Source organism: Schistocerca nitens, chromosome 3 (genome assembly GCF_023898315.1).
Source record: "Schistocerca nitens isolate TAMUIC-IGC-003100 chromosome 3, iqSchNite1.1, whole genome shotgun sequence".
In the NCBI taxonomy this organism is placed as follows: domain Eukaryota; kingdom Metazoa; phylum Arthropoda; class Insecta; order Orthoptera; family Acrididae; genus Schistocerca; species Schistocerca nitens.
The window spans coordinates 504,126,322-504,151,179 of NC_064616.1; the positions used below are offsets into that span (position 1 = coordinate 504,126,322).

A 24,858-nucleotide genomic window follows, 5' to 3' on the forward strand; every position below is an offset into this window, starting at 1 on the left:
TGGTCTAGCGGTTCTGGCGCTGCAGTCCGGAACCGCGGGACTGCTACGGTCGCAGGTTCGAATCCTGCCTCGGGCATGGGTGTGTGTGATGTCCTTAGGTTAGTTAGGTTTAAGTAGTTCTAAGTTCTAGGGGACTTATGACCTAAGATGTTGAGTCCCATAGTGCTCAGAGCCATTTTTCCTATGTCTCACGCCGACAGCACTGAAACACCAAGTCACATAATTTGAAAGGTGAAAGGATATTATTTCGTTTCTCTTGGAAAGTTAGGACTCGTGTGTAAAGGCACTCGTTGGTTCGTTGTTTGCAAGAATGTAGAAAGTCGCAAAAAGATTTAGGTTTTCCGTGATTTCCCTAAATCGCTCCAGGCAACTGCCGGGATGTTTCCTTTGAAAGGGCACGGCCGACTTCCTTCCCTAATCCGATGAGACCAATGGCCTTACTGTCTGGTCTCCTCCCCCAAACAACCTTCTCCCTATGGAGAAGGGAAGTGGTATATACAAGACACCTGTCTCAGAAATGACGTTCTGGTTGCTACCGTCGTAGTAGAAGCTCTGGAGCGGTGAGGTAAAACTTTATTTTAAGAAGGTTAAGTACTCTAAAACATTTTAAAGCTTCATCAATTGAGATTTCATGTTCATGGGCAACAACTTTCCAACTGCGCTTTTCTTGGTTACTGTTTAGCCGGCCGGGGTGGCCGAGCGGTTCTAGGCGCTACAGTCTGGAATCGCGCGACCGCTGCGGTCGCAGGTTCTAATGCTGCCTTGGGCATGGATGTGTGTGATGTCCTTAGGTTAGTTAGATTTAAGTAGTTTTAAGTTCTAGGGACTGATGACCTCAGAAGTTAAGTCTCATAGTGCTCAGAGCCATTTGAACCATTTGATTACTGTTTTCGTATAAATTATTTATCACGTCCCATAACTCTGGTCTTTATTGTATCATTTTCATGAAATTCACAGATTTATCATCATACAGGTGACCCACATAAGAATGTAAAAACAAAACATTTGATTGTCATCTCAAATTAACTTAATGAATTCCTTTAGTTCTTTCTCCAAAGTATTGCCAAGTCTGGTACCAAGCGGAATATCGGTGAGAAGTCCACTCTGAACAGTTCACTAGTGACCAAAATCCGAATAGTGATCGCCAGTCTGCTTGTTTCATATTGGTATCGGTATTACCAATTCTCGGACCAGTTGCTTTTACGACAAATTCAAATTCGCATTTCAGCATTCTGGAAGAGGGTTGTATCCAGAAATAGTCGAAGAGCTAAAGTTCCAGAAGCTGCTGATTTAAAAAAGAACGCCTCCAGATAGCCCGTCTTATATTTATACTGACGGAACAAAATTTTCAACACCAGGAAGGAGGTGTGTATATATACGAAAGTTGGTAGGCGTGTTTCTACACCTGAAAGATGATGGCCGGCCGCGGTGGCCGAGAGGTTATGGGTGCTTCAGTCTGGAACTGTGCGACTGCTACGGTCGCAGGTTCGAATCCTGTCTCGGGCATGGATGTGTGTGATGTCCTTAGGGTAGTTAGGTTTAAGTAGTTCTAAGTTCTAGGGGACTTATGACCTCAGATGTTATGTCCCATAGTGCTCAGAACCATTTGAACCATTTTTTGAAAGATGATGTCTCTTCAGAATTCGCGCCAGTCGCGAAAGAGTGGCGCTAGTAGCGCCATTATGAGAAAGCAAATCAGGTTTTCTTTAAACACAAGCTGCAACGGTCGTGAGCGTTAGCTACCTTTGAGGTTTGACGTCGTGAGCTGGTGTTAGTCAAGAGCGCCATTAAAGCGACAAAGACGTCATTATGGAATGTAGTTACTGTACATGATAACTGGCAGTGGTGGACACGACAATGTGCTGTCGCCAGGATACCGGGCTCTGGACGGCCACGTTGCACTACCGCGAGGGAAAAATGTTGTGATCGGATTGTGGCTCTGGCACTACATCTTCAGCAGATATTTGAACCGCAATAGTCACTACAGTGACACAACATATCGGTTACTTCAAAGATAGCACCTAAACAAACCACTGACATTTGCGACTTCAGTGATGGCAAGCGAAACCTCACTGGAGGACATGGTGTAGGTCTGTTGTATTTTCTGGTGAAAGCTGGTGTGGCCTCGATGCCAGTCATGGCCGAGTGTTGGTTATAAGGAGGCCAGTTGAGAGCCTGCAACCAACCTGTCTGCTTGCTAGACACACTGGACCTACACCTTGAGTTATATCTGGGGAGTGATTTGGTGTTTAGTGATTTTCCCACTCACTCCGACTGCGAATTTGTACGCCAACCTAGTTCTTGGACCTGTTATGCTGCCATTCATGAGTAGCATTCAAGGGGGTGTTTTTCAGCGGTATAACGGTCGCCCACATATTCCTGTTGTAAGCTGATGTTTTCTACAGTGTGTCGATATGTTACCTCGGCCTGCTCGATTACCAGATCAGTCACCAATAGAGCACATATCAGACATAATCGGACGACAACTCCAGCGTCATCCATAAACAGCATTAACTATCCCTTTACTGACCGACCAACTACGACAGGCATGGAACCCTAGCCCACAAACTGACGTCCAGCGTCTGTAAAACGCAATGCATGCACGTTTGCATACTTGCATTCGACATTATGGCGGTTACACCAGTTATTAATGTAGCAGAATTTCATATTTGCAATAGCTTATCTCGGGCTCGTATTAAACTGTGATCTTGCAATGTTAGCTACTTGTTATCTAGGTAAATGTATTCCCGAAAGTTCATTTCTCTACATTAATTATTTTTCGGTATTACATTTTTTTACGTCAGTGTATTTTGATAACTTATTCTCTTATAGAATGCAAGACAGGAAAGCTCATTTATTTCCCATAGCTCGGTTTCGTCGATTTCTCGTCAATACTGCGGACCGTGTATGCCGGAAATATATTGCACGATACATTGCCGAGAAACAGTCGCCGGAAATGTTTCCATCAATTAGCTGAAACTCGTATGGGAGGCAGTGTTTGTAGGCAACATTTCCGGGTTGTATTTTCGGTTGTAAGCAATTCCTGTTGTATGTGTAAAGGTATCTTTAGCGACAGACTGCTGGATTTGAAACCAAATTTGATGATTTTCTGCTTTCAAATTCCTTCTTCACCTAAAGAAATAATTTAGGTCCACATAATCAACAAAACGAAAGAAAAGTTGAAAATACTGTTCATACCTGACCGATCGAAGCAGTGCATTTTTTAAGGTACCGTAAATCAGTTAGGATAATGTAGGAATAACAATTCCTTAGAAAAGGACGTGGCCGAGTTTTCCTCATCCTCCCTCCACCCCCTCCCTCCACCCCCCCCCCCAAAAAAAATGTTTCCTCTCCCAGGGAGTACTCCTCTGACGAACTTTCATCGTTTTCACTGACGGGATGGTAAAATCTAACCTGCCTTCCCATTTTATTCATATTTAAGTTGTAAGGTGACTATAATTTCGCACCTTACGAGCACCCATCCACCTACTTTGCCGTGACCTACAAACACAATTAGGTATCGTTTGATAGGTTGTACATCGTATAAATGAATACATAAAGGAGACTGACATTGTAACGTACGCCTTATAAATAATTGTTAACGCTTATTGCATGAAAGGTGACGGAGTGCCTTTATTATCAAAACGGCGTAATGAATGATTGCCTATACTAGTAGAAGTTGGAACGCCAATGGAGATGAAACGGCAGGCGGAACTCAAGCTCTGGATGGAAGGCTCACACAGGTGTGTTAGTCGTGCTTTAACATAGGAAGTAGGAAGGCGGACTTTGAGACCCCTGAGCGCTGGGGCACAATAGAGTCGCGACCGGCAGCTATTGTAGTAGGGCCGGAAGGATAACCGGACAATGCCCGCATCTCGTGGTCGTGCGGTAGCGTTCTCGCTTCCCACGCCCGGGTTCCCGGGTTCGATTCCCGGCGGGGTCAGGGATTTTCTCTGCCTCGTGATGGCTGGGTGTTGTGTGCTGTCCTTAGGTTAGTTAGGTTTAAGCAGTTCTAAGTTCTAGGGGACTGATGACCATAGATGTTAAGTCCCATAGTGCTCAGAGCCATTTGAACCATTTGATAACCGGACAATACTTCCGAACTTTGAAAATTTCGGATGCAGGTGAGAGGAACGAAGAAGCGGCACCTCGGAAAATACGCAGGATGGGTTATGTCCAACGATTTTTACTCAGAAGCGTACCATTCTACGAGTATACGTTTTTCCTCGCAAACTTTCCACGCTGGACGACAAAAGACTAAAATATGGTTGGTCGGCGTTCGGAAGAATCTGTAGAGATGGAGAATATTCCGTGCTTTCGGGAATATGATTCGTTTTCGGAATGACGATGGTGGGAAGCCGAGCCTTGCTGGTAAGACAGCAGTGGAGAGACGTGCACGAGAACCACGATGCTGACGCACCAGACGCAGCCCACGCCCGGGTTCCCGGGTTCGATTCCCGGCGGGGTCAGGGATTTTCTCTGCCTCGTGATGGCTGGGTGTTGTGTGCTGTCCTTAGGTTAGTTAGGTTTAAGTAGTTCTAGGTTCTATGGGACTTATGACCACAGCAGTTGAGTCCCATAGTGCTCAGAGCCATTTGAACCATTTGAACCAGACGCAGTACATACGGTGATAACACAAATTGCTTCGGCTTATTAGGGCTATAAAGCTAAACAGCTGTGATCACGTTAGTTTATTTCCACTGAGGTTCCACACCACTGTAGATCATTTTGGAAGTAGTGTCTTCTACTCTTTTGTACGTAGATGATGTCAGTTATGTTAGATCGCGTGGCCTTAAAAAGGGGCAGAGTGGGCAGTTGATCTGCAATTTTAGTTAGGAAACATAGAGAACTATACTTAAAAGGTTGATTTTAATCTGTAATAAATATATTGAGCAACATCGTTTATCATTTAGTAGTATTAGTTCCCTTCCTCATTCATTTATATTTAGATTGCAATTGATATCTTAAAAAGAATTAAGAGATCCTAAGATCTGCTTCAGGGGGTAGTCAGACAGGGCCAAATCATAATTTCAGCGTTTATTATTTTCCGTGGCGCACATTCATTTTACACCCGCCTCGAGTAGCATCTTGGAAAGTGACATAAGTGCACATCGATGTGTTATGGTATTTGTAACTGACTAATATGATTCGAGAAGTGACCCAAAACTTTTCATTCACACAGGGTTTAGGCTTTTATTCCTCATTTAACCTTGATGATATACTCGTCGGTTTTTCATGAATTTCCAGAATCGTTGTAGGAAGACGTCGGATCCGTTCCAAACAACAAACAACCGTGATCACCAGCTTTTCCTTACCACATATCTAATCTTTACGGCGTACTATTATTATCATCATTTCTTTTCATGTTCGTATTTCGCAGTCACCGCTTTAAAAGTATCTCATCTGTTTCTTTTAATTAATTCTGATCATGTACTAACGTGTTCTACAGTCATACGTCACGGACTGGAATAAATATAAGTGGGCAAAGGGAACGCTCCATTCGCCTACAAAAACGTAGCGAGGTAGGTCACATCGTTTGGGTTCGTACAGATACCTGACGATGCCCGGGCCTGCATTAAAACCAATAAACAATTTACGTCTGCTACATTTGAAGAAAGATGTTCTTCTACAGTTACGTAGAACAGTTTATAACCTTTGAGAGATATACATCGGAATTTGTTACCAGACCACTAGTGATACTGCGGAAACTAGAGGAAATAATTGACAACGTGTGCTCTCAGTAAGCAAAAATCATATGATGTGGAATAAATTTATTCATTTCCTTCTCAAGAGGATGACTAATGTTTTCTTTTTCAGAGCTATCGAGCAGTACGTGAAAGGAGAAGTCACATTCATGCTAATCGATAATCACAGATATGTCAAAGATTGGGCAAAGATTTGCTACGAATGGCCAAGTCTTTTCTTGTACTAGACGCTGAATGCGTTTGTGAATGGTACAGATGAGCGTAGGTTAATTTCCATATGAAGATACGAGTTATTCAACGGTTTTATATCAGCTCATTATGTATGCTAGTGCCATATAATTTTTGTGTAAAAGAATTCTTGTCGCCTTAGGTATAGAACTGAAGCAGCAGAAGTATGAGCGACTTTTCCATCTGACGTAAAGCAGTTATTCAGCTGATGCTCTGGGTGCCACGAAGAATACTGATTCAGTGTGATGGCTATTCACACTGTCAGACGAGATCATTTACCTGTACGTCAACAGCGTCTATTCTTCGAAGCAATTTAATACACGTACGATAATCAAGGTTGAAAAGTGCTATCTTTGTGAGAGGCATGTGTGATTAGAGAGCCCGCATCTCGTGGTCGTGCGGTAGCGTTCTCGCTTCCCACGCCCGGGTTCCCGGGTTCGATTCCCGGCGGGGTCAGGGATTTTCTCTGCCTCGTGATGGCTGGGTGTTGTGTGCTGTCCTTAGGTTAGTTAGGTTTAAGTAGTTCTAAGTTCTAGGGGACTCATGACCAAAGATGTTAAGTCCCATAGTGCTCAGAGCCATTTTTGTGATTAGAGACACAAAAACTCATTACTTAGGAGAAATGGGTTTATAGGTACGTCATGTCTGCCTCACACTCGGTACCTCTATCATATCTTGCGTCGACTACCCAAGTATGCTGAGCGAAGTGGCACTGCGGCAACCCACTGTAGTCGTATTGGAAACGACGGCAACTCAAATCCCTATGCTGTCGTTAAGATTTATGTTTTCTATAATTTCCCTAAATCATTAAAGGCGAATGCCGGAGTCATTCCTTTCAAAGTGGACGGCCGATATAATTCCCCATTTTTCCCCAATCTGCGGTTCTTCTTTATGTCTAATTACCTCATCATCGACAGGGCGTTTAAACCCTATTTTTCTTTTTAATTTACTTTCCTGCCTTCCATTGAGAATGCGGTGTCACCGCCAGACACCACACTTTCTAGGTGGTAGCCTTTAAATCGGCCGCGGTCCGTTAGTATACGTCGGACACGCGTGTCGCCACTATCAGTGATTGCAGACCGAGCGCCGCCACACGGCAGGTCTAGTCTAGAGAGACTGCCTAGCACTCGCCCCAGTTGTACAGCCGACTTTGCTAGCTGTGGTTCACTGACTACATACGCTCCCATTTGCAGAGACGACAGTTTAGCATAGCCTTCAGCTACGTCATTTGCTACGACCTAGCAAGGCGCCATATTCAGTTACTATGAATGTGTTCTGAACAGATAATATTGTGAATAATGTACCGTCAAGAGCGATGTTCATCATTAATGGATTAAAGTTAAGTATCAAACTAATTACGTCCGCTTTTGAATTCTAATTCCTTGTCATGTTCCAGACCTCACGTCAGTATAGTCCTCACCTCCTCACGCCAGCCTGCGTGAGCTAAAACGCGTCCATTTCAACCTCCACTAGTAACACGGTGTTGGTTCTTCTGCCAACACAACAGAGAATACGAATCCGTGAACCCAGCTTGTAAACAGGGTATACGACTTGCCGATAATAATTTCGTACAAGAGAGCTCACCTTTCTGTTGACATAAATCGATTCCTTTGACCTTTCATGCAGGTCAATTGAGCCTGGTCAGTTGAAGGCTGATAACACTTCTCACTCAATTTGCGTGGGACATTTTCGCACGCAGGATAAATAAAATCTACTTCTGGGTAGCGCGTTCGCACGATATGACCCCAATTAAATATTTTGAGGAAAACGTAGAGATCTGTCCACGTGCACATGCTTCCATCTACAAATATCAAGACTTATCAGTCTGTCCACAAGAATATGAACGAATTCTGAGGTGGTGTGGGCAGCAGAGGGAGCAAACTCCACCCACCACGTCCCAAAAAACTGGCTGCCAAGTAGTGACCAGCAGTAAGAGGGGAACAAGCCGCACTTACGGCACGCAGAGTTCGCACTACCCTTGCGCTCACGTGTCAGTTCATGCTGTAAATGGCGTTGACAGAGTCATCTAGTGGCCGCCGTACCAGGTGCCAACTGCTATGTATTGGACATTTACGTAAGTAAAAACTGAGACGTGGGCGAACAAAAACGTACAGGATTCGTGAAACTGAAACTAATGGTTTGATGTTCATAGTTTCTTGTTACTACTAACACCGTATCAGTTCTCATTGACAATTTAAAATTAAAAGGAACCAGTAATGAAACCTACAGTGTGACAAAAATCGGTGCATATGCAATGTTCAGTATTATATAGCTGAGCTTGGCAGCAGCCAGAGCGGATCGAAGTCGTCCGGCTTCTCTCTGTGAACAGACTTCACCGCAATTCCCCGGCTAATTATTTCATAGAGGTACGGCGTCCATTTGTGAGTGAACCTCATGTGTAGTTCCTGGATTTAGTCCAACTACAGAGCATGCTGCACTAAATTAAGCCAACATCGAGAGGTTTCAAAATGGTTCAAATGGCTCTGAGCACTATGGGACTCAACTGCTGAGGTCATTAGTCCCCTAGAACTTAGAACTAGTTAAACCTAACTAACCTAAGGACATCACAAACATCCATGCCCGAGGCAGGATTCGAACCTGCGACCGTAGCGGTCTTGCGGTTCCAGACTGCAGCGCCTTTAACCGCACGGCCACTTCGGCCGGCTCGAGAGGTTTTAAATTATCAATATACAATTGCATCATTTGCGGAATAGATACAATCTCTCGTTCCTGCATTTCAACCAGAGTACCCTCGACGGCATTAGTTTCCAACCGCTACACTTAAGCTTCTCGGCCCACGCGGGGGTAATAACGCAACCGTTCTAATTGTTTCTAGTTTCTCTGAATTTGCAAGTGCTTCTCCGTCTATTGGTGTGGCGCTTATGCACGTAAAATACATTTTCCCTATTTTAATGACCTTCATGTAATATTAAACAGAAACTGGAGACGCGAAAGACCTATGTATTGCTTCCAGAAGTGGCACGTTCTGTTTTTCAGCGTTCAGTGCTTGTCATAAAAGGCAGTCAATTCGTTGCCAGAAAAAAATAAAGGGAAAGAATGATATATTTTAACATTTCACCGACCGCGAAATGGTCAGAGATGAAGCACTAGCTTATCTGCAGAACGATAGAGGAATAAAACGCGTGATGAATGTAGTGTCCCTGCATTCACTTACAGTCATTCATAGAAAACACGGGAAGCCTTGATCAGGGTGGCCAGGCGATGGGTTGAAACACGTTACTCCCAAATACTAGTTCTGTTTCTTACCGATTGCGTTTTGCGGTTTTATAAGAAGTATGATATTGAACACACTTCCGGAATCCAGGTAACTTTTACTGGACTTTCTTAAATACACTTAAATACGAGGGTACGTCAATTATTATCCTCAATTCAGCTATATTTTTGTTTATTTTGGTAGTACTCTCGTTTTTCGTTGATGACGCATGCTTTGTTTATTTGTTGTCATATCGTTGCTAATTTCAAGCTACTAAGTTTTTTATCGCTGCCATGCTGTTAATCATGGCTGCTCCGCTGTCTATTTGCACCAAAGAAGAGCAAAGTTCGGTGATCAGTTTTTTGTGGTCGCAAGATGTAAAGGGGGCCGAAATACATCGAATACTTTCGGTGTAGTACGGGAACAGCGTTTTGTCACAACGGACTGTCTACGAATAGATTTAAAAATTCGGAAATGGTCGCACAAGTGTTTCGCACGATGAAGGAGCCGGACGACCGTTTACCGCCACAAATGAAGAAACCATTGAGTGTTCACGTGAAATGATTCTCTGAGACAGACGATTAACTATTGACGAAGCTGCAGATTAGTGACGGTTCTGCCTACGAAGTCATCCACAACATACTTCGGTTTTATAAAGTTTCTGCAAGATGCGTCCCTAAACAACTCACACAGTTGCATAAACAAACGCGTTTGCACACCTGTAAAAACATTTGGATCGCTATGGTAACGAAGGAGACAACTTCTTAGACAGGATCATTACTGATGACGAAACATGGACCCATCATTATGGGCCGGAGAGTAAACGGCAGAGTATGGAATGGAAACATCCAAATTCGCCGTGCAAGAAAAGTTCAAGACCCAAGCGTCCGCAGGAAAACTGATGCTTGTCGTTTTTTGGGACGCACAAGGTCCGGTACTGGAACATTATGGGGAAAGGGGCACAACAATAAACAGTGTACTTTACAGTAAGAGCCGGCCGTTGTGGCCGAGCGGTTCTAGGCGCTTCAGTCCGGAACCGCGCAACCGCTACGGTCGCAGGTTCGAATCCTGCCTCGGGCATGGATGTGTGTGATGTCCTTAGGTTAGGTAGGTTTAAGTAGTTCTAACTTCTAGGGGACTGATGACCTCAGATGTTAAGTCCCATTGTGCTCAGAACCATTTTTTTTTTTTTTTTTTTTTTTTTTACAGTAAGATGCTTACTGCCAGGCTAAAGCCTGCAATTCGAAGCAAACGCCGAGGATTGCTGTCCAAAGGTGTTGTGTTGTAGCACGACAATGCCCGTCCGCATACTGCTGCCCAAACGCTCCAGAAACTCAAATCTGAAGTACTGGATCATCCTCCGTATGGTCCTGATCTTGCCGCTTCTGACTATCACTTGTTTGGTCCACTCAAATAGGCATTAAGGGGCCGTCGATTTGCCTCGGACGAAGCAGTGAAAGAAGCGGTGCATTTCTGGCTCGCAGCTCAACCGTGAACCTTCTTTCATGAGGGCATCAGGAAGCTTGTACAACGATGGACCAAGTGCGTTGAAACGCAAGCAGACAATGTCGAAAAATGATGTTCTTTTGAGTTTCCTATTTGATTAGAATTAAATTTTATAACTACTTTGCGGATAATAATTGACATGCCCTATTATAGTATTTGACCCATGTAATAGTTACATTAGCTGTGTGATGCTGCTGCAGCAGCTACAGGGTTTTATATTAATGTTCCAGCGGTGGTGAAACAGTACTACGAGGTGCAGGTGTACGACGAGTTCGTGATGGCTGGCAACACTGCTGTGTTGCGGTGTCACGTGCCCTCTTTTGTCAGAGATTACGTCGCCGTCACGTCATGGTTACGTGGTACGCGCGATCGCATTGTCACCGATATAGACACAGGTAAGAGCTTCCTTTCTTCTTATTCTGCCATTCCTGATTCATGTTCAGTAACTTATTCAAATTCGACCAGCAAATGATTTCAGAAACTTCTCGAATTGAAACTACAACACCGTCAGTCTTCTTTGTAATCTTTGTATGTGTCGCGGATAGAACGTAATTATTAAAGCCTCATTTGTATGTACGTTATATGTAATAACACTCGTTCTGTTGTTACGGCTCTACCTCTTATTTTAGTCCTCTCTTCTATAAAGTTTCGTGGAAATGAATAATATCGTATCTGAGCTCTATTCCTCAGAGTAAAATCTTCTGAGTCAAACAATAAGACGCGCTCCACTGTTAATTAATAATTTTCTTATTCAAGATTACTTGATGCTGTTCCACAGATGATCCGTTATTTGTTGGATTTGTCTATTATATCTTTATCGTTGTATGCTAAATGGAAGTGGAGATGCAGGTCTATCAGTTTGACGAAATACCCTAAGAAATTTGCGTCTTACTGGAAGGCAGTAAACGGGTGACTGTCATCGACACAGTCGTTCGTGGGGCATTTTGACACTGAGAACAAGAAGGGGCAAAAATACTATAGTTGGTAGGGGATGGAGACTAGAACTAGGACTAAGGAGTATTTTTAATATTTTCGAAGACGGATACCGACTTGTAAGTAACGGTAGAAAATTTGTAATTTAGACTTGTTAAAAACCTGCATAATACCGACTTTTAAGTCATTTCTAGGAAAAAGCTGATTACACCATTTTTCCTCTTTCACTAAATGGGCGGTGGTGGGAGGGGGGGGGGGGGGCGCCGTATGTGCGCTCTTGGAGCACAAGAATGTCGGAGGAGGCCAAAATACTGATTTCTGTCTACCGAAAGCATTTCACTGAGGAAGATCGTAAAAGGGTTCTCCCTTTTGATTGTCGCACGAACGTCGAAAGGATATTATTGAGATAAGTGATCGTTTGTAAGACTCTTGGATCTGATGGGGATAGCGCTACGAGTCTATTTACTCTGATCAGCCGGGACATTAAGTCCACCGACCTACTATTGATATAAACCCATCCAGGCGATAGCAGTGTCACCTGGCGAGGAATGACTTCTGTAATCCGTTCATCATAAGAATAAACCTGATGTAAATATTGCACTACATATTCTTCCGCGTTTGCTTGAAACTCATTGGATTTCCATTTCCCGTGGGACTGCAGCCAATCTGTCGCGAGTACTGTCAAGTACGATAACAAGAGTAAGTTTTGGCTGCGCGTTACGCGCACATCGACTTAGCGATAATACGGGACAACAGCTTTGCCAGCGCATTTAACTTGGACAGCACTCGTCGGTCGGCTGGTACAGCTAGCCTGCAGTGATGTGGTCAGCTGTAGTTCACACATAAGAGACGAGCACGGTAGCAATGCAGCTTCGAATGTCATTTAATTTTTAAGCAGAATTAAATAATACACTGCAAATCTCCCACAATACCACAATACGCTCCTTAGACGACTAGACGAAAACCGCAACACGTTATCGTTTTCAGCTAACGTACTATTGTAATTAAAAACAAGAATGATGAAAATTCCTGACTTAACCACATGGTAATTTTTCTGCATAAGCTGTGTGTAACGTAAGAGAGTATTGAAGGATTTCGCTGTATGGTTAAACATTGATCCCACTGAAGGTATTACTTAAAGTCAGTTGTCCGGTAATCTCTTAGCTATTTCCTTATCCGAATCCGAGAAATACATTTCAGTTCTGGAAGTCTTCTTTTATGACGAGCCGTTCTATATCCCGCCAGCGCTCGGCAGTGAAGTGTGAAAAAGCTGCGTCCGTTAGTTCCAGTACGTCTGGCAGCTTAACGGTCTCGTTACTTCTTGGGCCAAATCCCGCAGCTTGGCTCCGTATCATTTCTGTTGGGTTCATATTGTAATGGTACAGTAGCAAATGTAAAAATAAAGTATTTGTATGATGTACTCGATGCTGTGAAAATGATTGTTTTTCATGTTTCTACGATACTTACTTACCTCTGGGGTATAAAACGATGGACATAGTCCAAATAAAGAGAATTTAGTTTTCTATTTCTGCCTTACAAAATTAAATTATTATGTTTTCTTAATTTAATCAACTTTTATGAACAGTCTCTCATAAAACGTCGATAATGAAGAATTTGTATTTGAAATGGCAACAGGAATTCCGCGTCCAATACGTAATTAGAAACCAGAAGACGTGCAATATTCATAAAAAATGGTGATGAATTTTATAACTGCGAACTGTAGGTATTTGAAATCGAATGAGAAAAAATACTACATTGGGGTGGTTCGCACCTATGCGCGAATAACCGCATGTGGTTCAGAGTCCAGTACGCTAACGACTGCTTTTTTTTTTAGATCTAATTTTGTTCTATAATATTTGTTGGATATCTCCGGGGCGGACGTCCGACGACGACACCCGTTCAGGTTCTTCGTTGATCCGTTCACTCTTTTTTTCCGTTCGTTGCATCTGCTCGTGGCGGACGTCGCAGGAACCTCGTTTCAGTTCGTCGTTGATCCATTAACTCAGTTTTCTTATTACAGAGGGCATCCTACCCTGTGACCGAACACCACCTGAGTTACCGTGCCGTTATGTTGGAATCGTTACCATCTACATTATACTGTATACAATGCTGGGAAAACTTCAAAGCCTATTATCTCCATAAATTTATGAAAAACGTTAAGAACAGCCTTTACTTCTCGGCACTTCTCAACCGTATTCCAAGTCTGTGTTTCACTACGGAACATAAAGCAGCCTCCGCCATTTTCATACTGCCATATTAACAGCGCGGCAGTCAGACCACAACGCTGCAGAGGATGTGATTGTACACTATTTGTGAAATTAAAACTACGTAACTAAAGCGTGATTAAGAAAACCGTTGATGGCTGTTAATACATTTTAATATCTTAAAGTTTCACTTAACGTAACTTAATAATAAGATATCCAATACATAAGTAGGACCTACTTCCAAGAGCGTAACAACACCAGTGTACGTGTGCTACGGCTTCTGACCAATCATCGCGTTTGTGTTTGCTTACATCAGGTTTATTCTTATGTTGAAAGGATTATAGTCAGACACGTGCACGGCGCATGTAGCTACAGTGAGCGTGCTGTCCGTTTACAATGATTGTGTGTTTAGTATGATCGTGGTTCGATGAACCATCTGCCAAGCACTTAAATGTGAATTGCAGAGTAACCATGTAGATGTAGATGTAGAATGGGGAAGGCGCGCGATCTATCTGAGTTTGACTGACGGCAGACTGTGATGCCCTGGAGGCTTGCCACGAGCATTTCGTAAACTGCATGACTTGTCGGGTGTTCGAGGAGTGCTGAAGTGAGCACCTTCAACACGTGGCAAAACAAATGTAAAACCATGTCCAGACGTCATGGGGTTGGGCGACCATCCCTCATTACGAATGTCGGACGTCGTAGGCTGGACAGACTAGTAAAAAAGGACAGGCGGCGAGCTGTGGCGGAACTAACATCAGACTTTAATGCTGGCCGTGGTACAATTGCGTCGAACACACAGTGCATAGAAAGCTTGTAACGAAGGACTTCCGCAGGTGATGACTACGCATATCCTATTTTCAGTACAACACTGACTACTACGACTCAATGGGCACGTGACCATCAGTACTGGACGTTAGTAATAGAGTAAAGAGAGCATCTGTGGACTTAAGAGTTGGCTCCATCAAGGGAAATTATACATTCAGGGGAACCTATCGTTCTCTTTTCATTGACAGGTCCTTAAACTATTGTTCTGCTGAGAGGATTATGAGTATGGGGATAATCTGTCCTTACCTATGCTCGGTTAAGTGGTTTTCCATGTCACTCCAAACCGTACCCCATAACCCCTACGAGAAATTTCATTAAGTAATCCAAAGCAGTTATTATTTGATCTCACAACTGGGAGCAGCAATGTATGAAATGATAGCTGTAGTCTCAAAAGTCGACGTGAATTTGTACCATCACGGTTATGGGTCTCCCAACCACCTGCTAAGTGTATTTTCTTTTTGGGGTTGTAGAAAAATATCCGCTACCAGTCACAATAAAAGGTTGTTTATTCGTCACACGACCGGTTTCGGGCTTGCGCCCATCTTCAGGCGTTTATACATTCATTTACATGTTTGTACTGTTGGAGATCACTGTATAAATACAAAAAAATTATTTGCTGGTGACTACACAGATACAAGTAGGACAATAGTAAGTGGTAAGGCAGCATTTGACGAAAATATATCTGTACTTACAGAAAGATGAAGCACCATTATTACAGTTATGCTGTGATGATAGTTTTGCCACTTAGTTACACACTTATGGTCAGTTTCACGTCCATATATCAGGTATAGCTCCATATTACACTATTACGATGTGCACTCGTGAAATACACTATGTTTAAATACAAACATGTGGGCTGTGGTCAAAGAACTTAGATGTAGCAGATGTAAAGATGTTGCTCACACAGAAACTCGTAGGTTCTGGTTAAAGAACTTAGCCACAGGAAATGCAAAGGTGTTGCATATATAGAAATCTAAAAAGCTATTATAGACTGCGACGTTTTTTGACACACATTATGAAATTTTTTGGTTCACATTTTTTACGGAAAACTTAGGTCTAGGAAGTACAATGTTGTTATATATATGAAATTACTCAAAGCTATTACAAATTTTAAAAAAATTAAAAAATGACAGCTAGAACTGTTTTGAGCCACACTGTTGTCAGAGAACTTAGATCTAGGAGGTACAATAATGTTACATATATGAAATTTTTGAAAGCTGTTACACATTATAGAATGCCAGTTACAGCTTGTGTTTACAATATGACTATTACAAATTATGATAATGACCCTTGGACTGTTGTATGACTGCTACATCTAATTTCCATAGAATATTACTTTGTTATTATATGAGAGGATAATTATTTTCTGTTTTTGAATATTTCATTAAATATGTGAAGATAGGATTTGTTTGCAAGTTCCACTTGTTCCTTCAGAACAAGATCTGGTGAGTTAGCAGTCTATAATAGCTTTTCAAATTTCTATATATGCAACACCTTTGCACTTCCTGTGGCTAAGTTCTTTGATCAGAACCTACGAGTTTCTGTGTGAGCAACATCTTTTCATCTGCTACATCTAAGTTCTTTGAGCACAGCCCACATGTTTGTATGTAAACATAGTTTATTTCACGAGTGAACATCATAATAGTGTAATATGGAGCTATACCTGATATATGGACATGAAATTGACCATAAGTGTGTAACTAAGTGGCAAAACTATCATCACAGCATAACTGTAATAATGGTGCTTCATCTTTTTGTAAGTACAGATATATTTTCGTCAAATGCTACCTTACCACTTACAATTGACCCACTTGTATTTGTGTAGTCACCAGCAAATATTTTTTTTTTGTATTTATACAGTGATCTCCAACATTACAAACATGTAAATGAATGTATAAACACCTGAAGATGGGCGCAAACCCGAAACCGGTCGTGTAATAAATAAACAACCTTTTATTGTGACTGGTAGCGGATATTTTTCTACAACCCCATAAAGGAACAGTCACGGAGTTTGACACCATCCACTATGGATAAAATTCATGTATTTTCTTTTTTAAAAGTACTATAGAATTTCGAAGTTGGCTGGTTCTCTCAGCTTCACCAGGACGAAGATGGAGATAGGAAAGGCTCTACAGTGTGATAGAATAGTAAGAACAACTAATACCACTGCGATATGTTGAGAAACACGATCCATCCAAGGTTAGGTGCCTGAGATCGCTGAAAATACTCTTACATACAAATTACCGGTACTCACTTTCCGGTCGTCCAAACGCAGCACACTGTACCGCACTGCAGCGCCAATGCTCAGGAATGGGAGAAAACTGCCCCAGTAATGTCGCCCATGGCCATCGCTCCCACAGCCACCGAATCACGTGTCAGCCAGATTTTTGTGGCAGCATAATTCACCCCTTTCTGTGTCAAAGTGAGATTTAATCCAAAACAGTGAATATCATCCTTTCTTCTAGTGTTTTAGCTATGCACTTCGCTGTTATTCTTGAATTGGGATGGGTTATTAATGACAAATTTCATAAGTGAATATATGTATTGCGAAGGTGCTGTGAATATCCCGAGTTCCTTAAATAAATGTCTGCAAGATGATCTTGCGTGGGCTCCAGCTATTATTCTGTTTACACGCTTTTGTGCAGTGAATACTTTCTCTCTTAGTGACAAATATCCCCAAAATATGATACCATATGAAAGCAGCGAATGAAAATAGGCACAGTATGCTAGTTTACTGATATGTTTATCACCAAAATTTGCAATAACCTAACCGTTTCAGCACATCATAGATGTGTTTCTTCCAGTTCAATTTCTCATAAATGCACACACCCAGATATTTTGAGTATTCTGCCTTAGCAACAGATTTCCGTTCATAGTCTATGCCTAGCCGGCCGCGGTGGCCAAGCGGTTCCAAGCGCTTCAGTCCGGAACCGCGCGACTGCTACGGTCCCAGGTTCGAATCCTGCCTCTGGCATGGATGTGATGTCCTTAGGTTAGTTAGGTTTAAGTAGTTCTAAGTTCTAGGGGACTGATGACCTCAGATGTTAAGTCCCATAGTGCTCAGAGTCATTTGAACCATAGTCTATGTTTACACAATTATGTACAGAAATCAATTGCAGTGTATGAAATATTGTTAAACAGTTTAGACAATGTGTGGAATAGTGTTTATTTAAATCGTTTATGGGGTTCAGGGTGATGTATGGAATATAGTTTATGTAAAGAATACCGGAAGTGGCACAACAGAGCTATTTGCCTCCAATTTTTAACCAATTTAATTAAGTAGGCAATTAATTTGCTATCAGACGCTATGTCGGGTTTATGAAAAGGCTGAAGGGTAGGTGAAGGGGTAGGGTAGCGGTGAATTGGTGATCCACTTAACCGTATGACAGGTTATGGATCGATTATCCCCAGGGCGTTATAATCCTCTTAGCAGAATAATAGGTTTAGGACCTCCCATTGAAAAGAGAACAATAGGTTTGCTGCTGAATGTGTACTTGCCCCTGATGAACCCAAGTTGCAATGGGTGCTGATGCTCTCTTCACCCTCGTACTGATGTTGTCGGCGTGGTAGAGCATTGCATGGTCTGATGAATCCTGATACCTTCTTTATCGTGCCGATGGGAATGCGCCTATCTGTCATCTTCCAGGTGAACAGCTCTATGACACCTGTACTGTGAGATGGAGACAAAGTGGCGGGGGCTCCATTATACTCTGGGGAACATTCACATGAACATCCAGGGGTCAAGTGTACTTTGTGCAACGCACCATAACGGTCAAGGAGTATTCTACACTGGTTACAGACTACGTACATCTCTTCATGACGATCATGTTGCCGACGGCAGTGACATTTTCCATCAAGATAATGTGCCATGTTGCAAGACTAGGTGTGTAAAGCAGGAACGTGGTGAATTCCAGTTGATGTTCTGGCACCCAAACTCGCCAGGTCTGAACCTGATCGAACACATCTAGGATGTAACTGAAAGTGGCGTCAGGACTCGCCACCTCCCCGGAATGTACGGGAATTAGCTGAGTAGTGTGTACAGATATGGTGCGAACACTCTCCAGCGACCAACCAAAGCTTCATTGCTTCCTTGCCACGACGCGTCGGCGCTGTTATCCATGCCAAAGGTGGACATGCCAGCTATTAGATAGGTGGTCATGATGTTCTGGCTGATCATTGTATATTCCGCCCAAGATTGAGTGGAAGAGCTTGCAGCAGTTCATTGTAGATCGTTGACGTAACGAAGTGTTTCAAACGCTTAGAGAAATATTCTGGTAGTTATCGTTTGGAGAAGGATCCACTGACAGATGCGCATAACGGCCTGTTGTAAAACAATGCAATACGTTTAACACTTATGAGTTATTACTCTTTTAGAGGACGAATTGTAAGAACCAATATGGATTGTGCGAATACAGATCTGGTGGAATTCAGCTTGTTTATTCTCCAGTAACATCAACAAAGTTGTAAACAGCAGCGCTCTGGTTCATACCACCGTCTTTGACTTGTGAAAAGCGTTCAGTACATTACCACACTGTTCCATAGAGCACATAATACGAGCTAACAGAATTTGGTCAGGTTTTGAATGGAGTGAAGACTTCGCAGCAAACAGAAGACTTTCTTCATTGTGGCGAAAAAATGTCAGATGGCAAAGCTACTGTGGGCATACTACAAAAAGTGTATTCTGTCCACATTATCAACTGACAGATAAGAAAAATGTTACATCATACTCAACTTGACCGAAAGACATAAGTGATATTCCAAAATTTCCGCGCCTGTCGGACATTCTGATTAAACTTTCATCCTTACGGAGCTTAATTTCAGCATTTTCAATACCGTAAAAAGCCCATCCTAAACATAGCTGATGCTGTGAGTATACACCGAGATGACAAAGCTCATGGATAGAGATATACCTATGGCGGTAGTACCAGGTACGCAAGGTATAAAAGAACAGTACATCAGCGGGACTGTCATTTGTACTCAGCTGACTCACGTTCAAAGGTATCCGACGTGAATACGGCCGCACGGCGGGAATTAACAGACTTTGAACGTGGAATGGTTGTTGGAGCTAGGGGCATGGGACATTCAATTTCGGAAATCGTTAGGGAATTTAGTATCCGAGATCCTTAGTGTCGCGAGTGTGCCGGATATACCAAATTTTAGGCCTTACCTCTCACTACCGACAACGGTGTGGTCGACGGCCTTCACTTAACGACTGGGAGCAGCGGCGTTTGCGTAGAGCGATCAGTGCTAAGAGACAAGCAACAGTGAGTGAAATAACCACAGAAAACAATGTGGGACGGGAGACGAGCGTATCCGTTGGAACAGAGCTGCGAAATTGGCCGTTAGTTGGCTAAGGCAGCAGACAATCGAAGCGAATTACTTTGGTAACAGCACGACATCGCCTGCAGCGCCTCTCCTGGTCTCGTGCACCCTAGACGAATGGAAAGTCGTGGCTTGGTTAGATGCATCCGTATTTCAGTTGGTAAGAGCAGATGGTAGTGTTAGAGGATGGCGCAGACACCACGAAGCCATGGAAGCAAGTTGTCAACTAGGCACTGTGTAAGCTGATGGTGGCTTCACAATGGTGAGGGCTGCGTTTACATGGAATGGACTCGATCCCCAGGTCCAACTAAACCGGTCATTGACTGGAAATTGTTATGTTCGGCTACTGGGAGACCTTTCGCAGTAAAGTTACGATGGAACATATGTGGATCACAAAGCACCATGTCATGGTGCCACTGTTGTTCGTAATTGGTTTGAAGATCACTTTGGACGATTCGAGCGAATGATTTGGCCACCCACATCGCCCAACATGAACCCGATCGAACAGTTATGGGATATAATCGAGAAGTCATTTCATGCACAAAATTCTGCACCGGTAACACTTTCGCAATTATGGACTGCTATGGAGGCAGTATGACTCAATATATCTGCAGAGGCTTCCAGCGACTTGTTGACTCCATGCCACGTCGAGTTTCTGCACTACGCTGGGCAAAAGGAGATCCGACACGATATTATGAGGTATCCCACGGCTTTTGTCACCTCAGTACTGGCAAACAGTAGAGTTAGAGTGCTAGAGTTCTCAAGTATTACAGAATTTTTGTAGGAGTAGCAACAAACATTACCCTTTTTGCTCATGCTTGAGAGTACTAAAAGTACGCCATGTCTTATCAATCTTAGTTATTTAATTATTGCTGGTACTGGTGTACTGTTCTACACATACTGCAAGTTTGGATTCATTGCAGACGAATGTTGAAATTATTTCAAAATATTACATATAAATTCATTCCACATACATACGGCTGACTAGGTTTATTCATTCAAACAAACAGTGCAAGCGAAAATGCTACTTTTTCTACTAAATGCCATGGCAGTTACTTGGATCGACAGCGTACCAATAAATTTTTTTTAATTAAATTTAATAATAGGACTGTTGAAATAATTAAAATCTGGCTTCTTTAATTAAATTTAATTAAGTTAATCGAATTATAGAGTCTGATTTTGTATACAGTAAGTATGAAGGCCTACTCACAGTTTTGCGAGGATGTAGTTCACTGCATGTCTGCAGAAGTTTCTAGGCAAACTCTATCAGTGGACTTAAGTTTCGCCTCCACTTCATTGTTGTTAAAATTCGTTTTTCACAGTTTCTTTACTTTTCCGTCTTTTTCTTTCACATTGCATGCTCCATTCGTTCATGTTATGAGGTGAACAATTTGTCAACTGTGCCCCATTCTTCCTGCTGTCTTTTCCCGAACGTATAGCTTTTCAGTCACATAGCATGGTAACGTTGTTTTACATCAGTTTGGTGCGTATCAGGGTTTACTTTCATAATCATACTACAGCTTTCTCACAATGTTGTTACTCATGTTCGGAATCTAATAGGCGACGCAATCGAAAAAACGCTCATTTTCAAGTTTTACATCAGTCTTTTTTGTGTCCATATTGATTTCATTCGCTCTGAATGGGCTCTTTGTCTATTGACAGATGATGCTGTTCCGGGTTTGTGGATTTTTAGACCGGTTCAATAGTTCATTTGTGAATTATCTGGCTAAAGATCTATCTATCTTATATTTCATGTCGATCTATTCCTGTTTTTGCCAAGCTTCCTTTTGCTACTGCTATCCATTCTATTTTCTCAATTGTAGCCTTATTGCGACTTTCATCGAGCTCCACAACTTGTCTAGTTAATGTGGTTTGTTCCAGTTTTTAAGATGCCTATACAAGTTACATCTGCAATTTTCAGTCCGCAGCTCGTGGTCGTGCGGTAGCGTTCTCGCTTCCCGCGCCCGGGTTCCCGGGTTCGGTTCCCGGCGGGGTCGGGGATTTTCTCTGCCTCGTGATGACTGGGTGTTGTGTGATGTCCTTCGGTTAGTTAGGCTTAAGTAGTTCTAAGTTCTATGGGACTGATGACCATAGATGTTAAGTCCCATAGTGCTCGGAGCCATTTTTTGCAATTTTCATATCCAAATAAAAAATATCGGTAATGAATATAATAAATGTCGGCGCGCTTTCGAATATCCTTATTTGTGTTAGGCTATATGTCCCTTCTTCGATGTTATTTTGACACAAAATTTTGCTGATTACTCTTAGTTCTCTCTTATGGCTTTCTTCTGCGTTTCTCATTCTGTTTAAAACGAGTGTCTCAGTTCCAATACGACAATCTAGTCTGATGACCATGATGTGGTGTCCCAGTCTGGTATACGTATTTTTAAATGCATTTTTGTTGTAAATATATTATGTAAATCTCAAGACTGGGTCCATTTTGTGCAAATGAATTTCATAACCGATCTTTTTGCTGCCAAGTGTCTTGAATGGTATCATTCTAACAGCTGAACTGAGAAGTATTCTCAGCTGTCTCTTATTGACATTTCATAACGTATAATACATTCTGGTGCGCCATTTTTCTGTGTCGGTTATGAGACATATATGGGTAGAGGGAGAAAAAACATGAAGAGGTGCTGCAAGTTCAGTGCAGACAATTAAATTTAGTTGAATTTATGAAAAGTAAAGTTGTGTTAGGTTAAGGATTCAAGAGGGAAATTCTTAAGCAGGCGAGAAACACCACTACATGATTAAAATTTGTCGCGCGGGTTTAGCCGAGAGGTCTATGGCGCTGCAGTATGGACTCTGCGGCTGGTCCCGGCGGAGGTTCGAGTCCTCCCTCGGGCATGGGTGTGTGTGTTTGTCCTTAGGATAATTTAGATTAAGTAGTGTGTAAGGTTAGAGACTGATGACGTTAGGAGCTAAGTCCCATAAGATTTCACACACATTTCAACATTTCTGATTAAAATTTAAGGAGACTATTGGTTTTTCACTTCTACCTTCTACGGCATTAAGCTTTCCCATCGGTTATTGGCTTTTGACCAATACTCTAGTTAGGAGAGTGACTCACAAAACTTTGTTATGGAAATATGTTAACGAATCGGAAAGGCATAATTTGGATAAGAATATTTTGATTAGCAGACGAACTTTTGCCCTGGACTCCTACATCTACATTTTCAGCTACATACATACTCCACAAGCCCTATATGTTCGCGCGGCGGAGGGTATCTTGTACCACCAGTTGCAAATGGAGCGAGAGAATAAACGGATATCTACAATTAGTGCCACCGTACGAGCCTTAGTTTGTCTTATCTTTGTGGTCATTACGCGAAATGAAAGTTGGAGGCAGTATAATCTTTCTTCAGTCAGCTTCAAATTCTGGTTCCCTAATTTTTTCCGCAGTGCTCCGCGAAATGAACGACGTCTATCCTCGAAGGATTCTCATTTGAGTTCACGAAGCATCTCCCTGACACTCGGGTGCTGATCACATTCCTCGAACATATAAATTTCGTCCCTGGATTCTTAATATTCATGAAAAATCCAGGGTTAGAAAGCGGTTACAAAGCTGTAGTATCCAATTTTGCTGTTGTATTCTATTGAGGCTCGAGGTAGCAAAGAACAATAGAATTTGATTACAACACAGAAAATTCACGATAACGTTGAGCAATTGAAACAGCTACCTAGTGAAGGCAAAGTCAAGATACTCCTGATCTGCTGAAAGGTTGTCACTAATACGATAACCGTTATTGAGGGTGCAAGTTGAGGACTAAACCTGTCACGATCGAGAAACACTGCCGTAGGCATATTCGGTACTGGCTGCGCTAGCTATGTCCTAGATTCTGATGTTATGAGCTGCACTCTGAAGAATACAGTCGTTGCACCCCAAGAAGTAGATCGTTGATGGTGGGTCTGCAACCCACACTGACTGGTGAGCAGTTCGTACGTTGCAATAATGACAAGCCCTCCTAGCTTAACTGTGGCGCGTGTTAAGCGTACCTGCAGCACCTCTCGTAGTGATGATGTGACTGTCTCTTGTAGAATTTGCCTCTCGAGAAGCTGGTGACTTTGACATCCTCTGGCTTCTGCGGGTGACTGGCAAGCTGCTGGGCGGTGACCTATGAAGGCTGCCCGCCGGAGCCATACCAGGAGGTCGTACAGTGTCACGTGGCTCACGGACGAGAGCTAGTGCCGGCTGTATCAGGTCGACGTGGCACCCCCAAAACGGCAGCTGCTGTCGCAGGCAAGATGAGCTGCGCCCACTTGCAGGCGTCTTGGCAGGGCAACAACCACCTGCACTGTATTGCGTGGCGTGTTACTACATCGTAAGGCACCATCCAAACGCTACAAAGTCTATGACAAAAACTTGCAAATTGTGTAAGAAAGATCGCAAAATTGCAATAAAATCGATTTAACATTTACACTGTGGCATATCTAAAACCAATATATTGTGTTTCGTAACTGACGCCATGTCACAAGAACCATGACACTTTTGTTTTAATAAATAAACAAACACCACCTGGATTACGACTTTTGTTTACCCACTACCAGTTACAGAAAAATGGTTCAAATGCCTCTGAGCACTATGGTACTTAACAGCTGAGGTCATCAATCCCCTAGAACTTAGAACTACTTCAACCTTACTAACCTAAGGACATCACACACATCCATGCCCGAGGCAGGATTCGAACCTGCGACCGTAGCGGTCGCGCGGTTCCAGACTGAAACGCCAAGAACCGCTCGGCCACATCGGACGGCTACCAGTTACAATCTGCGCAGTTGATCATCATCAGGTTTGGCGCCGAAAAGTGCACTTTGGTTAACAGTTACGTAAAAAGCAGACTGAAATCTGTGGTCAGTATATAAGATAAGCTGTAGCTCTTACATAATGTAAATATTTCTTCTGTGGTGGCCAGTAGAG

The 24,858-nt window shown here is 42.6% G+C and overlaps 1 protein-coding gene across 1 annotated transcript in view; it reads left to right on the forward strand.

Annotated features, from left to right (window-relative positions):
- LOC126249301 (Down syndrome cell adhesion molecule-like protein Dscam2) overlaps positions 1-24,858 on the forward strand; it is a 1,152,658-nt gene that overhangs the window by 270,380 nt on the left and 857,420 nt on the right. Inside the window, exon 3 of the mRNA XM_049950955.1 lies at positions 10,884-11,048. Coding sequence (XP_049806912.1) covers positions 10,884-11,048 — 165 coding nt within the window. The remainder of the gene's footprint in view (positions 1-10,883; positions 11,049-24,858) is intronic.